Genomic DNA, 10,713 nt, shown 5'->3' on the forward strand with positions numbered 1-10,713 from the left:
GTTTTAAAAAAACCTCACCCTTTTTCGCTGTAATTTTTAATTTATTTCTTAAGGGAGATTAGCTTGTAAAGACACTGTTATGCTTCGAATCATAGAAAGTGAAAAACACTTAGTTTATGTATTAGATTAGATTTAGATTATGTTTGTAATAATCGAGTTGATGTTCCTGGAACTGAGGCCGAAACTGACGTTTTTACTTGACGTTCGTCACAGCAAACGAAACAAGATACGTCAGCAGTTTAAATTTAAGACAGAGTTTCATTAATCTTCTTAATTTCAAATCAATAACAGCCTAACTTGAAGTAACTACAATTTAATAAAGTGCAATCTCGGCACTGGGTTGCCGAGCTCCCTCTTTCGTTTAATCAGTTAGTGGCTCGTTTTAGATGATCACGTTCAGTCAATATCGTTAAATCCGAATAGGCGAGCTCTAAAAATTGCAACAAAGTTTTTGCTCAAGATGTGAAATTTATTGGTCTATTTATTAACCAACTCCGATCTGTAGAGTAGGTGGAGGTTACTAGTACAGAAATATTTGTACTATGAGGGACTGCCTGAACGCGTGAAACACAAAACACAGTTCAAATTCTTGTCTCTTGGAAAGAAAAAGGTTGCATAATAAGTCTCTTACGGACTTTTTTTTTACTCACCCCAACCATCTCAGTAAAACTTACGGCTTTCCACAAGTTGCTCGGCAACTTTGTGGCAACTTTTCATATTTCGATCAACGTTTTCCTCTTCAAGCAAATTTTTCCTCTCGAGCAACTTGTTGCATTTTGAGCAATTTCTAGACCGATGATCTCCGAAGATTATCCAAGTGTTGTTCAAAGGCAATACGAACATTTCCGAAAATTTACGAAGTTTGCCGAAGATTTTGTAGAAACATCTAAGAATGTTTCAACTTTCGGCTCATTCTGCATTGAAACAATACCAAACTCGTCAGCAAACATGACGTCATCGATATCTTCACGATTTTTCTCAGTTCAGAAATTCTTGTTATTTAACAAATTTTCCCCTTAAAATGTTATTTAGATACTTCTTTTGTAAAATTTCATTAAACTGCTTAGAAGTCTTACTCTCAAAGGAAAATCAGTATATATTTAGAGAAATCCTCCTGATTAGAAGCAGCGTTTAGGATTTTTTTGGCAACTTTCGAGCAACTTTAATTAATCAACAGCACCTTTTTGGATTTTTGGAGCAACTTTTGAGCAACTTTTTAAGAAATAACGGGAAACATTTTGGGAAATCTAGATCAACTTGTGGAAAGCCCTAGTAATTAAAAATACACAAGTTTACTATGCAGCGATACTGCACACTTAAATGTCTGATACAATCACAAGCGAACCAGACGTGTTTGTGATCCGCGACAATATTTCATTACGTTTTGAGCCATTTAAGAGAATGTATGAGAATGGTTCAAAAATCGCTCTAAATTCAACTTGTAGTAAAGGATTCAAATAAAAGTACCTTACCTTACCCTGCATATATCGTATCATAGGCGTTCCAGACGTTGTTTGTGACTCAATTCGCATTAAAGGATTGTAATAAAAGTAGCTTACCTTACCCTGCATTTGTGTTGTTTTGATGTCTCTGAGGTGGCTGAGTCGTTCTAAAGCCATTTAGACGATTTAATCTTTCCCAGGTTTGCTTGTGGAAAGCAAACCTGGCAAAGTCTAAATGGCTTTTGAACGACTCATCCACCTCAGAGACATCAAAATAACACAAGTGCAGAGTAAGGTAAGCTACTTTTATTACAATCCTTTACTGCGAATTGAGTCACAAACAACGTCTGGAACGCCTGTGATACGATATATTTATTTTTCTGTTTTGCAGCGATGTAGGCTGTGGAATCCATAATGAACTCGTCGATTTGGTTCTCAGTTCTCCTCATTCTTCTTTTACTTCTTGCGGTACAATATGGCAACGGTAAGCGAGTACCTCTTTAGTGATTTTCAGCATGACAAAACGTGCTTTTAATTCTCTTGATATTGGTATTTTAATAACGTTTAAACTTTTTATTTTAAATGCATTTTCCGGTTTCTAAGAAAAATTATTTGTTTGTTCACGTTTCCGCGTTCGAGTTTAGGTTCCCCCCTCCCCCCTCAAATTCTTACTGCGCGGTTCCTGATCCTACACGCAGATTGTTATCATTATAATGTTGTTCTTTCGTTAGGAAAAACGGACGCTCAAGAAAAGGACCTCGTGGACTCCGATGGTGAAGAGGTCGAAGAGGAAAAAGAATCTCAGAGGGTAATGTTTTTTTCCTTTGAAAAAGTTTTCATTACTTTACTTGAAAAATATGGTTGTAAAACCAGACTCCACGGTAGTTTGTTTATCACCTCTAGTCGAAATAATAGGGAACGGGATGATCCTTGGGTAAAACTTCAGAGGTAAGACTTAAATTAGCGGTGCACTTGAAAAAATTACCCAATTTTTTTTAGGTATGTCTTTAAAAAATCCGTTTCAATCTTCGACATTTGCATTCATTTTCGTTTATTTTCGTTTATCCTTACTTTCAGGTGGTGTTATTTTAGAAAACTATTATTTTAAGATTTCTTCAATTTGAAAGTAGTTTTGCGCACCAACAATTTCTTACAATATCGCGACATCTGAGCCCCTTTAATACTCTGGAAGCTTTTGACATCATTATATATGTTTTTTAACTTTTCAGTCGGAGATCCCTCGACATCACCGCAGCCGTGAAGCACACGCCCGTCATAACAGGAGAGCCGAGCGAGGCCGCTACCGCTCCGTTTTAGCTGTAGGCGTGGGTTGTGCGGTGGCCGGCGGCTGGGTTTGCTTGGCAACAGTCGTTTATGTGGTACGCTATCTTCGCGCCAAAAAGAATGCGGGTGCACGTGATTCTTCGTCTGAAAGCTTGCTGTGATTGGTCAGTTAAGGGGAAGAACTGCGAAACAATGATTTGAACATTAAATTTATGGAAACTTTACAAGATTCATCATATTTTCACGGTGATACTGAGAGTTAAACAAACATAAAATGTATACGTTGCCTAACGCCCGCTTTGATTTTTCCGCTTTGACTCTAAGCGTCTCGGTGATTTCGTAAATGTACTATTTCAATGGATTTGAAGCGAAGATTAGGTTATTTTCGATATATGAAAGTTTCAACTTGGCTCCAAGGCTTATGGGAATAAAACAAGAAAATTATTCGTTCCACCCTCGACCTCGATGAGATATATATTTTGCTTCATTCCCCGGAGCCTTGAATACAAGCTAGAATTTCAATATATCGAAATGGGTCTATAATTGAATGAGAGAAACTAGCATAAAATGTTCCAGTCGTATAATATCTTGTATGTACATAATTATTTACTATTTATAATATTTAGTTCAAAATGATTCCCACGGAAGAGTGATAAGACATTTTCAGAATTACTGAGAAAGGAAGCATTTTACAAATATGATCAGTCAAGGTTGCATAGATGTTCTGGATTATTTAATACAGAGCTATTTCAGGAAATGTTGTCGGGAATTGCTTACGCCTCGACGAGTCCGAGTGAGTGATAATCTCGGTATTCATAAGATTAATTTTACATATTGGTGGAAAATAAATCGCCAAGTTCTGCCCTTAAGAAATCTTTTGTTTTTGAAGTTTTTTTTTTCATTTTCTCGGGAAATTGGGATGTTGGAAAATTCTGCTAAAAGTTTGGCTGAAGGTAGCGGGTATAAAACAAAACGGACTCCTTATTTGGTTAATCTCATTAGTGTTTAGCTACCCCTTTCCACCTTTCGGGCTGGTCGTAAAGTCTTAAGACGGAATCCACCAGGAATTCGAGTAATATTTATTAAGTTGGACAAAAATCAAATACCATAATAATTTAAATCCTATTGCGTTATTTCCTACCCTTAATAAAAGGTAAAGATGTAAGTAATTATCCGTGATAACACCAACAACACTTTCTTATCAAAGTCTGAGAAAATGAATTTCAAAGTTCACAAGGTATAGGCAAAATCTCACGTGTAGCCAGTTTGTAAATTTGTCTTAAGCGATTCAGTGGAATTCAGCGGAACTTGGAAATTTGTTTTCGATGTTTGGTGTTGTTAGAAAAGATTTCTTTTGATAAGATATTTGAAGCAGTAACAAAAAAGTTTGCAATAAGGTGGAAATAATTCTGGTACAAGAAATTCTTATCAGAGTCTGAGAAAATGATATTCAAAGTTCACAAGCTATGGGCAAAAGCTTACATCTTTTAAGCGATTCATGGGAATTCAGTGGAACTTCGAAATTAGTTTTCGATGTTTGGTGTTGTTAGAAAAGATTTCTTTCGATAAGATACTTGAAGCAGTAACACAAAAGCTTGCAATGAGGTGTAAATAGTTTTGGTACATAATTTTGTCCAATAACTACTCGAAGTCCTGGCGGATTTCCTCTTAATGCTTTCATTTGACAACCTTTGTTGAAATAGCTGTGTGTAAATGTTACCAGAAGTTCAGGATTATGAACTTTTGATGTTACCGAATATATATTTCTTAACATGGATTATCTCATCCTATTATTAATACATCCATATACGGTGTTGGTTTAAAGAATAATAATAATAATTATACTAATAATAATAAGAGTATGTGGTTTCCACCTGGTTATTCGTTGAAAGTGAATTGATTGTGTAAGTGTTATAATTGTGAGTCGATTTCGTTTATAATAAATGGAGAGTATGAGAAAGCAAGACGTTGCAGATCGAACTGAAAAGAACTGCAGAACATTGTCATGTGACGCACGAATCAACGAAAAGATTCAATTAGATAAATTACTCCCTGGTAGAATAGTTGTAGTTATGCGAAACAGTATGATAGGTAAACGAACAAATAAACTTTGAAAGAAAATATTTGTTTCTGATTTGCACTTTGTGCTTGGGTGGCGAGAGGGGGGGAGGGAGGGGGGGGGGACACGTTAAGGAAGCTTAGGTGGTGGGTTCCGCTGAAGTCTTGTTTGATCGAGATAAGGCACCTTATTTTGTAATGTAACTTTGTTTAAGAGGACAATCCAGGTATTACATGTTGTTAAAAAAATATGTCGTTCTGTTTCTATCAAGACCTACCGAACGCCTTGTCGCTGACAGAACTTAAGTCACAAAGGTAATTTGACTTCTGATAGTACAGTAGCTGCAGACATAGCCTGTTCAACATTTATAGCGAGGAATCTCAAGGCAACCCTGATTGGTTAAGAGTTACATCGCGAGAAATAGCCCATGGAAATTGTAATCATTTTATTAAAAAAAAAAAACAGTACGCCGCACCTCACTCTATGGGCCAACAACATTGTAAGCTACTGTGAGATATTAGACGAACAATCAAAAACCTTGTATGTTGCTAGTTTTAAAACAACCTTTTTGTTTTTCTAACAACAGTTTGTTGCTAAACACTTCTTGAATGGCAGCATTCATATCTGCATACCCATGTTATCATGGTGTCATAAGGATTCGTCACTTGGCAATTACTGTCCAAACTTGCGGGAAATCTTCGAGAAGGATATCAGCAACTTAATGCCGGTTTGCCCTGCCAACTGGACAGACGAAGGTTTTCAATTTGTGCAACGCGCACGATAATATCACTGCGAAAACATCTCGGGCTCAGCGTGAAGTCTGATCGATATAGAGCATTTCAACCGAGTAGGGTAACTGATCGCCCGGATGAAGCCAGCTACACGCAAGAGACTACTTCTAAACGCCAAGCATGTCTGTTTACAGGAGATATTTGTGCGATTTACAAGGTGATATTAATGACACAATTACTGTGGCAATTCATTCTATAGACATTGTTACTGTCATAACATACCAGTCGTCACTGGCAGGTACTATTCTGCCCTCCGTACTGCGCATGCTCCAGGTTCAATTTATTAGTAATGGTCTCTAGGGAGGTGAGTGACTTCATCTTTGACTGAAAACTCTTCAAAAATCGCGGATTTTCTCGGTAAGTAAATAGAGATTTTCATGATTTAGTTTATTGTTATTGATTGTAAAGCAACGCTTGTTAGATCATGCAAAACGTTCACTTAAAACCTCAAAAATATTGTCAACAACAGTATGGTCCGTGATCGCGCGCACAAGTCGTGTAAGAGTTTGCCAGTCGGTTGAGATCAACACTTTGATTTTTTATTAGACAAGAGAGTACCTATCATAAGTTTCCAATTAGCTTCTCTTTGGAGGAAAAAACCGAAATGGTTAAAGAGAATAAAGATCAAAAATACACAGCAATGTAAACTACGAATATAATTTTGACATTGTCAAGTTCAGTTGATTTGTTATTCTGGTGCCTTATTCACGGTTCGTTATACAGCTACATGTTTTTTTTTTTTCCAGTTTGTAAACAGTTTTACTGCGTTTTTAAAAACCAATTTTAAACTCAGGGAGCTTTGAGTCATTTTAATTTTTAACAACTATTTAAAAGCCTCGCGAAATCTGTAAAATGGAATAACATGTGCTTATGTTCCGGAAAATTGATTACAAACATCCAATACAAAACGTAATAACACAATCATCTTAATTGGCCAGTTTAAGGGAGCGTAAAATAAAAATTGAGATTCATTACGCTTACATGAATTTCGCTTCATCTGGTGCACACCTCTTATGAGAAGTTCAGTTTATTTCAAAAAAGACTAAGTTGGTTAAAGCATCGCAACCTTGGATAAACCTGTTTGATCTGGGCTGTCTTGTTTATATAGAGGTTAGGACAATCGAAATAAAAATTGCTTGGAATGATAGTGTAAATGATTTAGTAAACGGTATACCATGTTTCCAGTTTTACGCCCAAATACAGATCGCGACTTTTGTGAATGTATGCCAAATGATGAGTTGAGATTTTGGTCACCGAAACTCGGTAAGGCTTGCCTTCTGGGGTTACCTTCAGTTCGTACATATTAGAAGACATCACCTAACGTTCTGTAAGTTATATAAGTTACAGGGTTAATAATCATCGCACACTGGAATACGCTGCACAACATTATGCCCTGCGTTTGCAAAACTTGGTGCGCACTCGACTTCTACCTGCAGAGTGTATATGTGTGGGTGGGACTGTGGCGAGACCTTCCACCTACCGGGCATGCAGGGGAAGGGAGAGAAAGAGGGACTGTAGGACAGTCTTAGAGCAGAACATGGCTGGTTATTATTGAAGTACATTAGAAAAAATATTCATTCTGTTGTAGTTATGAGTGTTAAAAAGGGTTCTGAGGCTTTATTTTTGGCTTCTCTTTTATCTGAATAGACGGTGGGGACGACGAAGACATGGAGACTGGTTTAAATCTGGCTTGTTTATTTTTACTTTCACTCTTAAGTATCACAGGTAAGATAAAAAGTAATTTTGTAAGCAACTGCTAGCCCGATAACAACAGTACTCCGTTTGCTATAGCTTAGCTCATTTGATTTAACTGAAAGTATAAATCACCCTTCCCAAACTCAATTGACAACTGATATCATACGTTGTGAGTTTATGTGCATACACGTTTGCTATCATTCAGGCCTTCTCAGTCTAGTTTTTCGCAGTTATTCCAGTCTGTCAAGTTACATTATTGCTTCTTTTTTCTCAATTTTACATCAATTTCTACTTGTCAAAGTGATAAATGAAGATATTAATAATAATAATTTAATATTTATAATGCGCAAATTATACATGTTGAAAATGATTAAATGCTCAAAACTAATTAAAAATTCTTAAATTAAAATATTTAACAAAACACAAATATGAAACTAAGGTAAGTAAATATAAAGTAAAGTAAATCATCGCAGTGTATTTTCAATTTAAGCAATTGGAATAAAGAAGCCCGAGAAAAAAATCAGTGCTTTAACGGGATTCGAACCCCGTTGACCTCCGCGATACATTACATAATTTCTACTTGTGTTTAAAAGAATAGCTAACATGATTATTCTGCTCCTCTATTAGCCGCAAATCTCGAACTGATCTCGTCTGACAAGACACCTTGTAAGAAAAGTGCAGTAAACTACAATGTCACCCTCAGCAAAGGGGCCAAGGCTGGAAAATATTACAAAATGGCGGGAATTCACAAGATGGACGAATGTCTAGGACACTGTTGTGGGTCTAAGAGATGTGACGTTGCCTTCATGGTGAATAAAAACTGTTATCTAGTCAAGTGTTTTAATTCAGACTCGTGTGCCATCAAGCAGTCCGATAATTCCAAGTTTGACACGATGCTTTCTGTGGTGTCTAAATCAAACGCAAAGGAGACAAAAGGTATGCCCGCTCATTTTCTGCATAGCACTATTTTATGATTTGTTTTTTCATTTTGCCAAAAGTTATAAAAATATAAATTAACGTTAATGTAAAGAGTGACGTTTCTCCTAAAGAAAGATATACTTTTGAGAAAAGTACCAAGAAGGATTTTTATTCCTCGTGTAGTATTATTTTCTCACCAACGCCCTTCTTGCGTTTTAACCAGATATGCTTCTGTTTTAACTAAATAGCTAACACCTACCTATTTAGTTGGCAGTTCTCAATTACTTGTGCATTTATATTATGAAATGGTTATGCCTACGCAGCGTCATTTTCATTTATTTCTGTCTAGCCTCATAGCCCAGTCAGTTGACTGGTTCAACTAGAATTGTCTTCTCCGAAACTTGTGGGTTCCGGTTAAATATTTGCCCTTGTAGTATAACTTCTTTGCTGGTGTTAAAGCTCGTCGGTTAGCACTCCAAATGATGCTTAATCACTTCTATCGCCGACACCTTGTTTGATTAGCCTCTTGTTTGTTTGATTCAGTTATCATCATGAAGACATAGAGCAGTTTTCAATTGAGTGTCGTTAAACCAAAACCAAAGCAATTACTCTGGCCAATCACAAACGACACAGACAATTCAGTGAACCAATCAAAACTCAAAGCAAATACATGTAGCTGACACTAGCACGAGCGAGTCACGATTGGTTTTGGTTTAAGTTCTGATTGGCTGAGAAAGTGGCGCGAGATTTTTAAGCCAATCACTAAGCGTAGTAATGCAAAACCAAAGCAAACGCAATTTACTTTCGACACTCAAGTGAAAACCGCTCTAAACATATTTGCATGATCTTTCATCACACAGGAGAAGGAAAAGGGGAACCTGCTATGGAAGAAAACCTTCAGGAGAAGGCTTCTGGAACAGAAACCACAGACCCTTTTATTGTTGACAAAGGGGAAGATGACATGACCACAGTGACTGCTTTTGGGGTGAGTTGGAGCTTTTTACTGTGTAGTCACTACGCCGGTAAGACGGTGAGATGAAGACAGAAACCGCAATCGTCCTTGTGGCCACCTTATGTCGAGGCTAATAAATTTAGGTTTAAACAAAGTTACAGTCCTTTATTAAAGCAAGTCTAGCCATCCTGGCCAGTTTAATTGGCAACATATTCGTTGGTAGGCGAATTGATAGAATATAAATGTGATTGCAAGATGCTCGTGTGCGTCGAATTCCTTGCAACTGCAACACGCTCAAGTCACAGAAGGTTACCTATTTTTTTAAGAAACAGCTGTGCTCACGCTGGGCATTTCTTATGACTTGGCATAGCACAGTGTCGACCTTTTCTCACAATTCCAAGCAGTTTAGTATCAGCATTGTATTTATAATCAAAACCTTAGCATATTGTCAAGCCTTGTGAAGAGAATGAAGGCATTCTTTAACTTGGGATATTTCCTTTATTTACAACCAAATTCTCAGAAATTGGCAAAAGGTATCAAAAATATAAAGATAAGCAAAATGTGACTCTACTACACAGTATGGTTAGAAACTCTAGAAAGCCGTGTACATTTATTTAGGGAAGGTACGTTTTTTATTGGGGGGGGGGGGGGTGGGCCGGGGCCTCAGAGGGGAGGGTCATCAGTAAATTTTTTACAAATTGGGGAGGGCCAAACCTGTTTTTTTCGCAGGAGGGGGAGGGTTACACTTTGTTTCGGCATGGAAAAAACTTAACAAGAAAAAAACATAAATAGTGACAACAAACATAACATGGACAACGCATGGTTTGAAAAAAAGACCCTAAAATGTCTTCTTCGTTTCACGCGTTCATTACCTAGCTTCAGTTCGTGAAACAGACCGCCATTTTGTTTTCAAAGCATGTGCTTTTCCAAGTAGTGCCCAGTTTTTCCAAAAGAAAGATAGTTTGTTTTGTTTGGCCGGTTTTCCGGCCATTGGTGATGGAATCGGATATTTTCTGCTTGGCCAGAAAACTGGCCATCGCTGGTAAAAGGGTTGTTCCTGATTTACCACTATCGGCTAGAATCAAATATTTGAAAAACGTTTAAGAGTACTTACGTATTCTAGCTGTATAAAATGACAATGTGCGGTTCTGTTGAAATAACCTAATTCTTCCTCCAGAATGCAGGAAATGCACTCTTAGAGGCCCAAATTTTAAAATTTTCCCGGGGGAGCATGCCCCCGAACCCCCCTAGAAGGTTGAGCCTTAGGAGCTCCAAAACGTTTGCTGCCTACTCTGACTGTTATTAAAAACCCTGTAATAGTTGCTTTGTGCGCAGATGGAGCGACCAGAAAGCGTTAAGGTCAGCAACCCTTCTGTTTATATTTGTTCCCAAGGAACCACTGAGTAGGTGGGGGGAGGGTCACATGTTTTTGTGTGCGTGTTTGTGGAGGGTCATGCAACAAAACATTCTAGGAAGTGGGAGGGCCACGAATTTTTTTGCAAAAAAATCCTAAAATACCCCGGCCCACCCCCCTTAATAAAAAACGTACCTTCCCTTATCAATAGTTTTTTG

At 37.4% G+C, this 10,713-nt stretch overlaps 2 protein-coding genes across 2 annotated transcripts; both read left to right on the plus strand.

Annotated features, from left to right (window-relative positions):
* The first annotated feature begins 1,756 nt into the window (after positions 1–1,756).
* LOC144640927 (uncharacterized) lies at positions 1,757–4,847 on the plus strand. Its single transcript, XM_078499988.1, has 3 exons — positions 1,757–1,926; positions 2,174–2,250; positions 2,672–4,847. Exons 1-3 carry the CDS (start codon positions 1,857–1,859, stop codon positions 2,885–2,887), a joined length of 363 nt encoding a protein of 120 aa, XP_078356114.1. The 5' UTR covers positions 1,757–1,856; the 3' UTR covers positions 2,888–4,847.
* Positions 4,848–6,773: 1,926 nt separating this feature from the next.
* LOC144640926 (uncharacterized) lies at positions 6,774–9,174 on the plus strand (the record flags this gene model as incomplete). The annotated part of the gene is made up of 4 exons (XM_078499987.1): positions 6,774–6,839; positions 7,224–7,301; positions 7,899–8,207; positions 9,050–9,174. Coding segments are annotated over exons 1-4 (552 nt in total), but the record flags the coding sequence as incomplete, so codon positions are not given.
* Between the last annotated feature and the right edge of the window lie 1,539 nt (positions 9,175–10,713).

Source organism: Oculina patagonica, unplaced genomic scaffold, assembly GCF_052425735.1.
Source record: "Oculina patagonica isolate OP01 unplaced genomic scaffold, crgOcupat unplaced565, whole genome shotgun sequence".
In the NCBI taxonomy this organism is placed as follows: domain Eukaryota; kingdom Metazoa; phylum Cnidaria; class Anthozoa; order Scleractinia; family Oculinidae; genus Oculina; species Oculina patagonica.

Bases quoted from the DNA above. Each gene is read 5' to 3' on its own strand.
- LOC144640927 (XM_078499988.1), top strand. From the start codon at position 1,857: ATGAACTCGTCGATTTGGTTCTCAGTTCTCCTCATTCTTCTTTTACTT. The intron at 1,927-2,173 runs GTAAGCGAGTAC...TTCTTTCGTTAG, and splicing joins TGCGGTACAATATGGCAACG to GAAAAACGGACGCTCAAGAA. The intron at 2,251-2,671 runs GTAATGTTTTTT...TTAACTTTTCAG, and splicing joins AGGAAAAAGAATCTCAGAGG to TCGGAGATCCCTCGACATCA.